At 51.2% G+C, this 15,500-nt stretch overlaps 1 protein-coding gene and 1 pseudogene across 17 annotated transcripts in view; one reads left to right on the top strand and one right to left on the bottom strand.

The window, feature by feature from the left end:
* Positions 1–2,688: 2,688 nt before the first annotated feature.
* KSR1 (kinase suppressor of ras 1) overlaps positions 2,689–15,500 on the bottom strand; it is a 139,669-nt gene continuing 126,857 nt past the window's right edge. For 7 of the 17 annotated variants that reach the window (XM_073235136.1, XM_073235144.1, XM_073235140.1 and 4 more), the window contains 6 exons: positions 14,041–14,174; positions 13,131–13,262; positions 11,888–12,023; positions 9,834–9,967; positions 7,731–7,811; positions 2,689–5,827 (listed from right to left, as the gene is read on the bottom strand). In XM_073235136.1, the coding sequence (XP_073091237.1) occupies positions 5,749–5,827; positions 7,731–7,811; positions 9,834–9,967; positions 11,888–12,023; positions 13,131–13,262; positions 14,041–14,174 (696 nt within the window). In that variant the 3' untranslated portion in view covers positions 2,689–5,748. Of the gene's footprint in view, positions 7,089–7,697; positions 7,812–9,833; positions 9,968–11,887; positions 12,024–13,130; positions 13,263–14,040; positions 14,175–15,500 lie in introns of all 17 variants that reach the window. The other 10 variants (XM_037002203.2, XM_037002204.2, XM_073235135.1 and 7 more) reach the window with 4 other exon arrangements.
* On the top strand, positions 9,976–11,881 carry LOC118969083 (integral membrane protein 2B-like; annotated as a pseudogene).

Raw genomic sequence — 15,500 nt, 5'->3', positions numbered from 1 at the left:
GACTACCACCAAATAATATGTTTTTAGCGTAGGCCGACTACAACAGACACACAAATGCAGAGTGGCTCAAACCCAGTAGCTTTTTTCTTGTTTGCATACCAGTCCTGGCAGGTATGACAGGTCGGACACTCAGGCTGCTGTGGTGCTGCCATCCTCAACAAGAGGCTCCCCAAGCCGTTCTTGGAAGTCTCCACTATGGCCCCCCCAAAAGGGGGAGAGAGGACCGGTATGTGCTTGTGGGAAGTTTCTACAGGCCAGGCAGTCCCTCTCCATTGGGTAGGTCTCGGTCCCATGTTCTCACTAGGCTGCAGGGGAGGCTGGGCACTGGGTTTGCCTGTGTCCAAGAACAGAAACTAGAAACACCTGGGCTTTGGCACGTGCTGTCTCCACCATTTATTCTTATCAATCTCATGAATTCCCATGACTTCAAATATGCTGCTAATTGCCAAGTCTACCTTCCCAACCCTGTCTCCCAGGCCCCATCTCCCAGGATCTCACTTGAGTATCTTCTAGGCACAGCCCCTCCCTTGATCCTTGTCCATAAGCTTTCTCATTGAATGACCCTGTCACTCACAAAGGCATACATCTGGGAAACTATCCTGGATGCTCACATCCTATCAAAGCTCTGTTCATATCCCTTCTGCATCTAGTTTAGCCCCACTCCTACCCACCCTACGTATCTAATACATAAATCTGATATGGCCCTCCCCTGCTCAAGCACTTTCAAGGCTCCCCAATGCTGCTATATTAAAGTCTAAATTCCTTGGCTTGGCAGCTACAGGAGCCTCCTCAGATACATTCTACTCTCCATGTTCCATTCTACAACAGCTAAAATACTTGTGATTTCCCAAGCACACCATGTGTTCTGACTTCTGAGCCTTTGCATATGCTATTCCTGCAGGGTAGAATGCCTTCCTTTTGCTTATATGCACCAGGTACATTACTCACCTTTCAAGTCAGCTCCAATGCCACCTCCTCCATGAAGCATGCCAGGCAGCCTGAGGGACCCGCTCCTTGGACCACTCACTGGCTTACTGTGGAAGGCAAGGAGCTTCTACCTTTTTAAATCTGTGTTTCAGCGCTTAATACCTTTTGAACATAGGTACTCAAAATAAATGTCTGACTAATAAGTCCCCCAACTTCAGATGAGAGGGAGGTCCTGGAGTCAAAGCCATAGCCCAAGTCCTGGACTAGCTAATGTTGGGGAGGAAGACTGTAACTCCAGGGAGCAAGCCCGAGGCAAAATACCTCTGAAACAGAAATCAGCCAAAGAGAGAAATAAAGTGGGAGAAATCTGTTTATTGCTTACAAGCAGTTGTCCATTTCTGCTCTCCTGTGTATAGCGTGACCCAGCTGCAGGAAAAAGGGACATCACCCAACCTCTCAGGTCCAGATATACCCTCTCTGCCCAGGTAGTTACACACTGATAAGGAGATGGACTCCTTCTCTTCACCCCTTGCAAACACCTATTGACATGGAGATGCACTAAGGCCTGGGCAGAGATTCTGGAAATACTGCAATTTTACCCACAAAGACTTTTCTTCTACCCTTCAAGTTTCTTCTAACTGGTTTAAGAATCCAATTGACATGAGACAGACTAACAGGAGGAAAAAAACAAAGTTCACTTACCTGATGGGAATCCATAGACATGAGACTCAACACAGTCAGGGACAGTGAGGTATATATATATATGTCATCCTGAACTAAGGAGAGGGGGTAGGGGTCTGAGATTTCAAAAGGCAGGCAATTCACAGGAATATGAAAGAGTAAATGCTTGGTAAACAAAAATCTGCTGGACCATACAGAAATAATGGGACATAAAGAGAAATTCTAAAAAACAGACTTTGCTAAATTCCTTCCTGTTTACCACCCCTAGTTCATATTATAATATAGTTATCTATGGTACTATGTATCTAGTTATCTATGATAGCTCCCTTCCTGGAGCAATGCCTCTATCTAAATTCTTTTAATGCAGCTGGATGGTGAAAGTCAAAGATTCTTTTAGACCTTGACTATTTTCAGCTAGACATAATCTGCATGTCAGAGCAGCACATTTTAAGGAGGCCTGCCCTCAGCCCCTACACCACCCATGAGCTGTGTCCTCTTGGACAAATGCCTTAAGCTCTCTGTGCCTCAGTTTCCACAGATGAAATATCATAGCTCCTACCTCATGGTGTTATAAGAATTAGATAACGGATTATACAAGATGTACAAGAAATCACCTCCCTGGCTCAGGGTAGGGGCTTCACCAATGTTGGTTCCTTCTCCACAGGTTCTGCTTACTTCAGCCTCCAAAACTTCTAACATGCAGGGAGAGGCTCCTAGAAATGTAATTTTGATAAATGACCACTCCAGCCCCTTTCTCCCAAGGCTTTCATAAGGCAGAGGCATTTCCAGCTGAGATATTGAACGGATCTGCTCACAGGCTTTATTTCTGTTGGGGGGCTGGACAAGCTTCCTCTGTACATCCTGGGCCTCTGTCCATTCTGTCTCCAGTCCTCCCTCTGTTCAGACATACATGCCTTTGAGGTCCATGCATAACTTCTTTCTTAGGAAGCAGCTCCTGACCCCCTCTATTTCTTAGGAAGGCGCACCCTGACCCCCTCCATCCCCATTCTTCCATGCCATCCATTCGAGTGGCTCCCTCTCCCGCATCTGGAACTGACTCAAGCAGACACAAGCCCGGGACACCTTGGTACACTTTTATTCACAAACGCCAACACCCAGGCCGGGCCTGGCACAGAGGGTGTATTCTTGCCAGTGGCAAAAAAGTGATACAGCACTTCATTAATACCAACCATTTTAATTTAAATTAATAGTATTTCTGGAAGACAAATGCAGTTGATAGAAAATATAAAAACTTTAACTGTACAAATTTTACATCACATTCAAAAAGCAAGTGTGTGCTGGCGGCCACAGAAGACGCGTGGTTTGCACACACTGATGAAGCCCCAGCTAACGATGCTGCGGCACCGTGCAAGCTCCTTAATCAGCTTCACATTTATGTCTCCCCCCGGCCCCCAAATCAATACTGAACAATGACAACACAGCTTACAGGGCAGGCTGCTCCCCTCTGAGATCACAAGAAGAAATGGCATGAGAGAACAGAGGGATCCCTGGGCCCTGCACACATTGTTGATTTGGTGACATGAAGAGGTCAACTTTGCTACATGCTGCTCATGACTAATGGGAACTGGCTAGGACTCAAGACTTCACGGGATGGAAACCCAGGGACTGCGGCTCTGGTGGCCAAAGGCATCAGAGACTCCGACCCTAGGGTTTGGAGGAGAGGCTGGGAACTGGGGGGGCCCGTGGAGGGCCAAGGCTTGGGACATCCACAGCCCCAGAGCTCTTGCCAAGAAGGCCCTCCCAGCTTCTCCATCTGCTTCACAGTTGCTGTGAGGGCTGAATTCACAGTATCTACCGTCCTTCATGTGTTTCCCAGACAGACAAGGAGAGCACAGAGAAGGATACATATCTTCCCAACCTCAATTCACAGTCACTTAAGGAAAGAAGGAGAAGGGGACCATGGGGGGCGTTTCCTCTGGTGTTTCTCTTTAACGACAGGCAGCGCAGAGGCTCTGGCCAAAGGCTGGGAAGCTGCCCAGGGCCTGGAAGAGGAAGAGGGGTCCCCTGGTTCCTCCCCTGGGGTTCCTGCAGAACTGTTAGTTGCTAAGGGCAGGGATGGCCACTGTTCCCATCGCAGGGCCCCCAGCACTTGCACAAGATGCCAGCAGTGCTCAGTGAAAGCTTCTGGAATTGACCTGCAAGTGTAACATGAGAAAACACAACCAGATTGCCTGTGGCTGGGACAGGGCTGGGGAGGTGTGGGGCCTGACCTGCTCGGCTACTGTCCAAGCTCCAGGCCCCCCGGCATGTCTGGGGGTCCTGAGGGGAAAGGTGGGAGACCCAGCGCACAAAGTGGGACCTCTGGGAAAGTATGCAGAGGAGTGGGGAGGAGGCTCAGAGATTCAGCACACACCGCGTGGCTTTGAAGAGGGAGATCGCGGAGAGCTGGCTGGGAAGCCACAGGGAGGAGGAGGTGAGGCCCACGAGGACACCAGACTCACACGGAGTTGCACCCAGCGGGCCTACAGCTCCTGTCTCCATCCTCTCTGGGAAAGGATAAGGCGCTCCCGGCTGGGGGGCAGTGAGCAGCGGAGCTGGCATACCTGGCCTTTCCGCCCAGCTGTGCCCTCCAGAAGGGGTCAGCCAAGGGAGGCCTGGCCCCATGGAGGGCAGCCCCACAGCTTCTAGGTAGAGTGGCCCATTTCATAGGACATTTTGGCCAGACTCTGGAGATGGGTCTAAAGATTGGGAGCTTCGCTAAATGGGTCTAAATGAAAGGGGGTGGAGGGCCACATGCTCCTCTCTCAGCTCAGAGCAGGGACCCAGGTTCTGACTCCAAGCACAGCTCTCTCCTCACCTGTGGTCAGTTCTGGCTTTGGCACCTAATACAACGTGATGTCCACTGAAGGACGTTTGCCATTTGGGACATTTGTCTCTAGGTGACAGCTTCTAATGAACACCGGCAGTATGCTCACACCACGGACTCCCCCAATCCAGCTCCTCCTTCTGGTGCAAAGTACGCAAGTAGAAGGCCTGACTCAGTGCTGGGGAAAACCCTGATGGGTGGGTCTGAGTGGAAGAGGGGGTACCTGCTTCCCATCTAAGAGCTCCAACATGGACAGTGGGAGTGGCAGGAGTGGGCTAAGGGGTTTCAGCAGGACCAGAGGAGTGCAAGAGGTGGGCAGTTCCAGAACCCTGGCATGACTGCCAATAAGTTTTCTATAGGGCCAGGTCACCCTGTGGCTGGGAGGTGGGCTCAGGGACCTGCCGCCTACCACCTCTCCCTCCCCACCACCTTCTTTGCGCTCACCCATCAAGCCTTCATGATACACGCAGCCATTGTGCTGGGCCTCAGATGCAAGTCAGGGATGGGATGTATCTAAAAAGCTGAGGCCCTGAGTCCCATCTCCTTGGTGCCTTCCTGATAGAAACATCTCTATAAGCAGTAGGAACCCTGGCCAGGAAGCACTGATCAGTCCTGATGTTATCTCGATTTTAACTGTCTCTACTTTTCCAGCAGATACAGGCTGGATTACAGGGGTCAGAGGGGAACCCAAGCTCTATGGGAACTCCAGACCCTCATAATCCAGCTTGGGTCCTCGCCAGGGTTTCCTCTGCCAGAGGAGGAAGGGATGGTGTCCCTTTGAAAGGACAAGGGGAGAACCCTCCATAAAGAAGATCCCCCACTGACGGCACTTAGGGTCCAGGCAGAGGCCAGTCAAGCCTGTGATCCTCCCGTTGGACCCCAAGAACAGCCACGACGACGATGCTTTTTCTCCTTTCAGCCCACCATGGGCTCCTCACTGCATACAAGGTCCTCCAGAGGAGAAGGCCACTTCTGCAACCCTGACTGAAGGGGCCGGTGCTCCTCTGCATGGACTGCTTTTATTATTATCTATTGTAAATAGAGTTCACTCTGCAGAAATGGACATGTAAACATTTGCCATCTGTCAGGACTGGTTCGCATGCTGATGTCATTTTAAGCAGTAGCCGAAGTGACTCCACCTCCGGGACACACAGTGTTTCATGGACAAACAACCCGACTCGAGGCCTCGGGCTCCTGCTCTGCAGCGCTTCCCAGGGTGGCTGAAGTTTCGAAGGGTTTTTGTCGTGGTGATTGTTCAGCCATTTTAGAAACACAATTAAGAAAGAAAATGGCAGAAAAAACTGCACAGCTGGTTACATCTTTGGATTACTGGCCTCCAGGACGCCCAAGCCAAACCTTTCAAACCTGGGGACAACTTTGCTGCTGTTAATGCTGCGAAGAGGAATAAAAACAAGGGTTATACCCTGTTGGATTTGACTGGGAATTAGGTTAATGTTAGCTAAGGAACGGGCCAATCCCAGCAGCTCAGCAGAGGCCCCACCAAGAAGTGAGAATGACTGCTCGGCTGACAGCCCTGGCAGAGCTGCTCCTGCTCCTCAGGGCTTGCTTGGGGCTAAGCTCGGCCACTCCCCCCTCCAGGATGACAGTGATCTGTTGGTCTTGGGATTCCCAGCACCCAGCATGGGCTCATTTGAACTATTTTCTCATTTGCAGCTCAGGACCCTCGTGCTCCACATGGAATTGAGAGAGAAGAGACACCTGCCCCCAGCACCGGGGGTGGCCTTGCTTGCTCCTTGCAGAAACGGTCCTCAAATGTGGGGGTGCATCAGAGCCACCTGGAAAGCAGGCTGAAATGCAGCTTGGAGCCTGCCTCCAGAGTCGGGACTCGGTTCTTGGGGGCCCCAGGAGTCTGCACTTGGCGAGCAGTGCTGGGACTCTGTGCACGGCCTGTCAGCCGCACTCCCGAATGAGGACTCTGGGCCTCGTACTTTCGGGCTGTGCTGGGCAGATGGGCAGGGAGCAATGCGTTGGGGCAGAAGCTTTGCTTTCATTAGTCAAATTGTTTGGAGGCAAGCCCCTCCTTTGCTTTAGGGCGACTCTCCTTAGGGTGTCACTGACACAGCCCTTTCAAGTTGGTGTCTTTCATGGCAACAGGACTTGGTTTGTACCACCCCCAGCCCTACGGAGCAGACTGGCTGTGGGCAGCCCTGAGATCATTCCACTCCTTGCTGGATAAGATCCTCTCGGGTTAACAGCCAAGCAACACTCCCACCAACGCCTGCCCATAGGCACAGCCAGTGGGAGCCTAGTGTGTTCAGTGGGGGGCACATCTCACTGAGGTGTTAGTAGGGAGACAGGACCATTCAGATATAAAGATCCCACCCCACAGAAGAAGAGCTGGAGAGAAGGATGCCATGCCCAGGAAAGCAATTCTGGTGGCGGGGGGTGTCTGTGAGAGGGAGCCTCTATGGAGAGCAGTTATTCAGGCACACGCAGGCCATGGAGCAGGGAGGGGGCCAGTTTTAAAAACAATCAAAGCAAAAGAAGTCTCAGGAGAGGAGATTGGTGCAGCAGAGATCGCATCCCGGGGTTAGCGCCCGCATCTCAGTGTGCATTTGAGTAGAGTCGCAGGGCCGGGTGTCGGTTAGGAGGCAGCAGCCCCTGGTGCATGCAAGGCAGCCAGACCTACAACCTAAGGGAGGAAAGAAAACAGGAAGAGCAGAGTCACAATTGAGCCCCATGGTCAGGGGAAAGGGGAGTGGCAGAGGCCTGGCCAGGGCAAAGGGCAGGGGGCCCTCTTCCCCTGCAGAGACAAGGACATCCCTGCTCTGTTCCAGGCTTGGCAGGGGAGCGAGCTGGAAGGGAGCCTGGCACAAAGAGCCTCTCCTCAGTTCCCCCAGGGACGCAGTCACAAAATGTTTTGACAGAGGTTGGTCAATGGGCCCACTGCCCTTCGGCCCTTGACTATGAAAACTTGACTTCCTGGAGTTCACTGCTTCTGCTTACTGCACCCCTTCTTCAAGCGCTGGCCAGAAGGCACCCTGGGGACTCGCATCAATGACTGGAGTTCTTTCCTACCCAGGGACAAGCCACCATCTGCCATAGTGTGTGGATACAGGCCCTGCCGCACACCGTGGGTCTCCTCTCAACCCAGTGAGAGAAACACGAGCCTGCTGGGCCCTTGCTGGTGGCCATTTCAGCTGCAACAACTCACACTGGTTCATGGGAGTACAATGCAAAGAGGGGGAAGCTGTATGCAGACAGAACAGGGAGCAGGGTGGGCCAAGGGACGAGAGCGAACAGGCAGAGAACGAGGGCGTAACAGAAGACACACTACTCCTCCAGAACCGGGCAGGCGTTCTTCAAGTCAAGGGGGCTGTAACGTCCTTTCCCGTAGTAGCGGCTCCGCCAGAAACTGGCAGTACCCCGTGGCCATTTCACCAGATGTGGGAAGAATGCAGTCCAGCAGGTGACGGAGTCGGGCACCCAGCGCAGACAGATGGAAGGTGGCGGGAGAGGGGAAAATGACAGAGCATCCACCACCCCCCAAAAATAAAAAAGCAACAAGACCGATGGAGAAGAAGAGAAAATGAGAGTTAGAAGCTGAATGGGTAGGAGTAAAAGTTATAAACAGGAAGCTTTGACAGAAATTCATTCAGAGATGCTGGCACTCTTTCCTGTAAGGGGCTAAAACTGATCGCCTTGGGCAGAAAATAATCCCTCTCTGTGACTCAAGTTTCCCACCTGTGAAATGAGAAGGTGGAGCTATACAGTCTCTAAAGAATCTGGAGTCATCTCCTAAATGCCAACACCCACCTAGTACAGCCTTCTCTGGTGGTCCAGAGCCCAGGATGTTAAACAAGTCACCCAAAGTCTGATAAATGAGATCCTTGAACTTCTTGCAAGGCCAGGAGAACCCCAGACTCACCAACTTTGCCAGGACAGCTCCTGCTCAAAACCCAGTTCTGGTGACCCTTCTCCTGGAGACCCTTCCTCAACCTCCTTGGGTAGGCAGAGGCCCCTGCCTGAGCTCCTACAGAGGCTCTGTTACAGCACTCAGCATCTTGTCACTCAGTCACTAATCCATTTACCAATTAGGTTGTAAACTCCTTGCTGCAGGAGGCCCGGCCTTTCCCTTCTGTCTCGCCAGTTGTGTAGCAAGTACTCAGCAATGGTGGGGTAATGCCTCTAATGGCAACATTCTGTTACTCCGTTTATTATTTTGGGCTCTTAGGAGCAAAATATTGCAAGTAATGTTGCATTATAAGCTACAGCATCTTAACTGTCCTTAAACTCCTTACAGCTTAAACTGTACTTACAGCTCCTTAAACTGTCATGCTCTAGACTGTCCCTGCAAATGGCTCAAGTCAGCAAAATTCACCACTTTTCTTCAACAAATTCTCCCACTTGCATCCTCTGGTCAGTTGACCCATGCTGGGCCTCCCCTTTCCTGCCGTGTGAAGCCCAGTTTGGCTTACTTTCAAGATAGGCTGGCAAACTATGTGTAAGCTAAAGCTGGCCACAAAAAGATTTTGACTGATTTAAAAGGTTGTGAAACAAAAAATACGCAATAGAGACTGTATGACCCACAGCCTAAATTTCCCATTTGGCCCTTTCTGGAATAGGTGGAATGCTGCTGGGCAGCAGATGTGAGATCTGGGTGCAGCTTCTGGGGCTCAGTGATGTGGCTGTAGGTGCCCCATAGGTGTGCGCGATGACTGCATTGCCTCAGGGGCTACCTTGGGGGACAGACAGGCTCTTGCCTCCACAACTGTCAAGAGCAGCACCACTTTATATATTCTATATATTGAGGCTCTGTGTGAGATTTCACTCTTAGAAAGCACCTTTTGCCTTAAAAAAGTTTATAACTATTCATCTCACCCAGGGGTCTTGCCACCAACGGCTGACCCACCACCAGTTTCAGGATAATACACAAACTAACAATCGTTTTTATCTTCCTAAATGGTTCTGGGGAAAAAGAATTGAAAGACTATTTCATGACATGTGAAATTCAAGTTTCAGCATCTGTAATAAAGCTGTATTAGAGCTCACCCAGCCCACTGGTTTGGACTGTGGAGGCTCCTACACTGAACAGCAGAGCTGAGTCCTTGTGGCAGAGCCTGCATATTGGAGGTGCCATCGCCTGGTGCTACTGCTGGGCACACCGTTGAACCCAGTAATAAGAGCTGTATCTCTTGGCCTGCAGAGCCTAAAGTATTTACCATGAGGCCCTTTAAACGTCTGCCCACCCCTGATCTTGCCCAACCCTACCTCTCCTTTTTAAAGCTTGGGCGAGGGGACTAGTCACCTCTCCAGTCTGCTTTGCGTAGCCCTCAGATCCAAGTCTAGGGCAGACAGAGTAATTGGTGCCTCTAAAAGGCCAGGGGAGGCCACGAAGGCCTGGCTGGCAGTTCTGGCTCCTCAGGATGGTACTTACTCAGCAGACTTCCAGAAGTGTCCAGGGTGGGAGAGCCGCCGGTTCAGCTTGGGCAGCTTCTCCAGCATGCCCATCAGCAGGGTGAAGCTGGGCCTCTCCTGCAGGTCGAAAGCCCAGCAGGCAGACAGGATCTCCTGCAGGTGGAGATGATGTCAGTGGGTGTGGGAGCTGGCTGGGAGGAAGAGGGGCAGCCCTTTTGATCATCCCAGGTACCCCTCAGCTGGTGGTCCCCTGATCATCCTGCTGACATTAAAAAAACTGGCCATTCTGGAGTAGGATGAGAAATAACTGAATTCCAGAAGAGCTCTCAACTTCCAGTTCAAACAAAGTACATGAGCTTCTGTCCACTCCTTCCTTCTTAGACCCCCATAGAACCACAGTGACAGAGTTGAACAAATGAGTAATAAGGAAGAGACGAGAAATGGGGTCATTGGTTTTTAGAATGGAAAGCAGAAAGCAGTGTGCTGAGAGGTGAAGTGCAAGATGCCCAGAATAGGTGGAGTGGGTTGCAAGGAAGGTGGGAGCCTGAGCTTTGTCAGAATGGAGGCTGGAGTGACAAGGACTATACACAGGGCAGCATGGAGAGTCAGAAGAGCTGCCCCAGCTGCCCCCAGAGTGAAGCCCTTCTCCCTCTGGCAGTTTGTGCCTCCTCTCAGGAGCCACACGTGCACGCACCACAGCCCTCCAGCCTTTGCATGCAGGAGAGCTGTGAGAAAAGGGGCCTGCACACACGAGGTAACAAGCCAGGTGCCATGTAAGAGAAAAAGTCACAGTTAAAAAAAATCAGCTACCTGTTATGATCTTGACTTTAAGATACATGTTTTTAAAAAATAAAAAGATGGGAAGGCAGTAGCCAGTTTAGCTGCTATCTGAGCTGCCAAAAGCCAGGAACCCAAACCCCTCCTACCACTCCCCTAAGGCATCTAAGGCTGAGCCACACTGAAGGTGGCACCGCTCAAGAGAGAGGCCAGAAAGGGCGTGCCCAGGGTGGGGGGAGGCACACCATCACCCAGTGAAGTGGCATCAGTTGGCCAAAGGAAAGCCTGGCGCTGCTGGGGACCAGCAGTTTGGTGTCATTCTCAGAGGAGCACAATCATGCGCAATATCATGTACTTCTACCGCATGACATGTATTACTGAGGAATAACGTACACCAAATACGACATCACAAGCGAGCCTTCCACAGATACCCTAGCTGCTTGCTACCGGTCAAAGGAGGAAAATATTAAGATCTCTTAAGATCTTGAGGGAAGACGAGGTTGAGCCTAGCCCAGAGTCTGCAGAGGGTGACCCTGCTGACATTGTTCATGGCTTCAAGAAACTTACAGCCCAGTTAGATTTTAACCTAGACAAGTAGTAGGTGATCCCTCCAGATGCTTCTACGGTTACGCTTTACAAATACCTGTGGGAGCTACTTAGTAACATCCAGCCTGGTACCTATTTGTTCCACTTCTACCTCATTCATGAGCACATGGTTATCATTGACCGCACTGAAAACAGCGACCCCTAGGTTCCCTTATATGTCATTGTGCCAGGGCCAGGAAACTTGCAAACTGCAATGCAGAGAAACCATTAAAGGTATTCAGAAATGTAAGGTCAGGAAGTGCATTATAATTTGGCATGTTGAAAACAAACTTGCTGTGGAAACTTCAACTTGTTCTTGAACAGTTAAGAAAAAACATGGAGAACGATTTGATATCATAACATAACCCTGCCATTTGTATTTGTGCAGCAATTAATTTTTTATTATCTTCTTTCATCCTATTACCATCTTTCAGGGCTTCATATCTTTCCAAATCATTATTCAACTAAAACCATTATTTTTATTTCTTTCCAGTCTTTTTAATTTCGGAAGTTTTTTTTTTTTTTTTTTTTTTTTTTAAGAAAAGGGTTACCAGCAAGGTAATAAAGGACATAGGCCCTTTAGGTAGTAGCAGAGAGGCCTGCCTGGTCCAGCTCTGAGTCCACGTGGCGCTTTTCAAGTGCAGCCAGGTCAGGTGTCCAAGCCCCACCCTCTAGCCCTACTTCCCTCTCTGAGAACAGGTGGCTACTCACGGTAACTTCCTTCCCCAGGCTGATGGAGGCCAGGACACGCTTCATTCCCTCTCCACTTCCAATCTGCCAGATCAAGGCCTCTGCAGCTTGGTTCTTAAAGGGCCAGTCTCTTGCTTGCAGCTCATACCAAATTGTCCTGTGGAGACCATCCACGGAGCCTTAGCTCCTGGGCCACTGGGCCAGCTCATGCTCAGGGGGTCCTGCGGCCACAGTGCCAGGAGCCCAGTCAGAGCATCCAGGACCCTACTCCAGCCTCTGCCACACGCCAGGCTTCAGGGAATGCCGGGATGGTGCTCTGGTAGCTCCTCCGGGGTGCTAAGGGATCCACAGCCCTGTGCTTCCACTGTGGTGGAAGGTCTGAGGCAGCCCAGGCTCTGAACAACAACCCTGATACAGCTGTTTAACCTCAGTGGGGCTGATGCCTACATCCACGGTTGTTTGTGGAGTAACAAAAACGCCAGGCCTGGTGTCGGCACACACAGGTGCTCAGGAAATGATGGGTGAAGGCCAAGGGAGGAGGAGACCACCCCTGAGGGGAGGACGCCTGGAGAGGCTCCAGGGAGAGGCCCTCAGCCCCTCCAAGCCCTTCGCCTTTCCCAGCTGATTCGGATGGGGAGCTTCTCTGTTAGAACCTCATCGTCCAGCGTGGGCTGGTGAGCCACTCAAATGTGGAGAGTGGAACTGGGGTGTGGGGTAGTGTAAACTACACGCCAGATTTTGAAACTTTGTAAGATGAAATATCTCCTGACTTTTTCCTTGATTACATGTTGAAATGATAGTTCGGATCTACTGAGTTGACTAAAATATAGTATTAAAACTGATTTTACCTGTTTTTCTTTCTGTTAATATGGCTAAGAGAAAATATCAAGCCATATTTCTGGCTCACATTATATTTCTATATTTCTTTTTCTTCTGATGAGCTTTGTGGGGTAGTAGAGGTTGCATGGCAGGGCTCCCCCATTCTCCCAGAAGGCCAGTTCTTAGCTCTGGCGAGGGTCCTCACAGAACAACGGGAGAGGCTGATGCCCTGAAATGAGCTCACTTAGCCCTCATGAAATAACCCAACCGGGAGGCACCATTTTACAGGTGGGGAAAGAAGAAGTCGAGAATGTGGTTGCTCATCCAACAAGTGGCAGAGCCAGGACTCAAAGCATACCCTGCCCCCGCCCCCAAGCAGGGCCCTCTCTTTTGGCTACATTTGGCCTCGGAGCCCCAGGAGGAGGAGTACTAGAGGCCTCCTCACCCAAAAGCATAGACATCAGCAGCTCTGGAGAACGGTAGCTGGTCCTCGTCCTTCCCAGGGGTCATCTCGCGCACGATCTCAGGGGCCAGGTAGCACAGCCAGTCGTGTGACAGCTTCAGCTGGTTCTCACGCCTGGAGGCCAAGAAACCAGGCCAAGGACATGAGGCCTTTCAGCTGACAGCAAAGAGGCCTGCTGGGCACACAGCCATCCCACGATGGGCAGGCCACCCACGCTCAGCCCAGGAAAGCAGTGCCCAGACCTGCTCTTGCAAAGGCATGGACGGAATGTTAAGAGCAAGGCGGTAACCAGGTTCTTCCAGGAAAGCAGGCCACAAATGGGTATTGGCAGGGGGCTGCATTTGAAGGAAGCTGATTCTCGACCCTGGAGAGTGGGGTACTCTCTGTGCAGGAAATCAGATCTGCCTGTGCATCTTCTAGGCTGGCCTGGGGCTGGCCCTCCAGCCTAGCTGCCACTCTCCCCCCCTGGGGGTCTCCCAGATGCTTGGGGAGGAGCCCCTCTCCCCAGCCCACCACTTCAAGATAGGGAAATAAAACCTGACACTTCCTCATTTTGGGGGTGTGAACTCTGGTCTCCAGCCCAAGCTGGGAAGCAGAGGAGGCAAATGTGAGTGAAGGAAGTCAGCTTCCATAGGGTCAGCCTAAGAATCAAGTGCTGTGAGGGACCCAAATGTCACCCAAACATGATCCTGGATCAGAACCACAAGGGCAAGACCTGACCTTTCCTGTGGGGAGCATTGCTCATCAGCAACATATCGTAAGCATGTCCAGGCCCTAAGGCCCTCCCAGACCCTAAGGCCCTCCCAGGCCCTAAGGCCCTCCCAGACCCTAAGGCCCACCCGGCACCACCCAGTTTCTCCCTGTTTGGCCCAGACACCCAAGGCCAACTCACCGTCCCTCTCGGACCACACCAGAGATCCCGAACAGCCCAAAGTCTGTGATGACTACTTTGCTGTTATCGTAGAAGACGTTCTTGGATTTGAGATCCTTGTGCACGATGCCCTTGGCATGTAGATATCCCATGCCCTGGAAGACAGGGAGCCTCACATGAGGAGGAGGAAGATGAGCCAGTCACTAAGCTCCTCTCTGGGCCAGGCACGAGCTGGATGTCTTTCCCAAGTCCCCCCATTTAATTGTCACCATCCAGTGCAGTACAGCTGTCTCCATTTTGCAGGTTAGCAAACCAAGGCTCAGACAGGGGGGTCGCTTGCCCTGGGCCACAGAGCAGTTAAGCAGTTAAGATCTGGTTTCAGGCCAGTCTGTGCTCTTTGCATGTCACCGTCCTGTCGGCATCCATCTTATACTTGGCTCATATGTGTATGGTGTGGGACTCCCCTTGGGACTGGGGGCAAGACGCCAGGGCTGTGAATGGCCATCCCTGCTGGCTCAGGAGGCACATGTAAGCCCATCATGGAGGGTGCTCCCCACATTATGAGACATCTCCTTGGCTTTAAAGGCATCTTGGGGTGAGGGGTAGAAAGGGAAATGACAAGCCATGTTTAGGAAATAGAAAGAATTGACCGTGAGGCAGAATCAGACACAGTTCAGCTTAGTCGAAGTGGGTCCAGAGAGTGTCAGAAAAGAACTTGCACAAAGCAGGTACTTTTCTGCAAGAGACAGGAGGGCATGGGCTCTGCCTCTTGCAGAAGTCCTGCCATGGAAGCAGGGAGTTCCCAGAAAGGGTGACTTGTTTCTTCCCAAAACTCTGTTCTGAATGTAAGACCATCCTTCTTAAAATATCTGTCCATTTCCCAAACCAAACTAAGGCACAAGCCTTCCTCGGTGGCAAAAGAGAGCCAAAGACCCCACCTTAGGTTGGCCGGGGACCAGGTGTGTGACTGAGGATAAGTAACTGTACCTCTCTGAGCCTTGTTGATAAGAGATGTCACAGCTTTAAGAAGCCAGCTTAAAGAGACAAGATATAAAGTGCCTGGGTCTGGAGCACAGACTCTCCTGCCTTACCATAATTTCAGTGTTTTCAGACTGACCCCCAAATTGCAAAGTCAGGCTCTGTTATTATATTTTGAGCCTCAAAACATCACAGATGAGTGCAAAAGGAAGTGGCTTAGAAGTTCCCAGCAGAAGGGGAAAGGGGACAGTTTTTCAGCATAAAGAAAACCAAATGAGACATCAGAGAGGCAGCTCTTGGCTCTGCAACTCCAAGACCATTCAGTAACTTTTCTCTTCTGCCTGGAATCTTCCAGATGGCTCATTCATCCTAACTTAGCCAGTGAGCAGCCAGACGCAGAGTACCCAGTGCTCTTGCAATAAGGAAAGTAGGAAGTCTGGGAAAGGAGGGCAGAGCGGGGGACACAAGGGGTACAGGGCCCAGCCAGTTCGGGGACAGCACCA

The sequence above is a fragment of the Manis javanica genome, chromosome 4, assembly GCF_040802235.1.
Source record: "Manis javanica isolate MJ-LG chromosome 4, MJ_LKY, whole genome shotgun sequence".
Lineage (NCBI taxonomy): Eukaryota > Metazoa > Chordata > Mammalia > Pholidota > Manidae > Manis > Manis javanica.
This window is presented reverse-complemented; position numbering and strand designations above follow the sequence as displayed.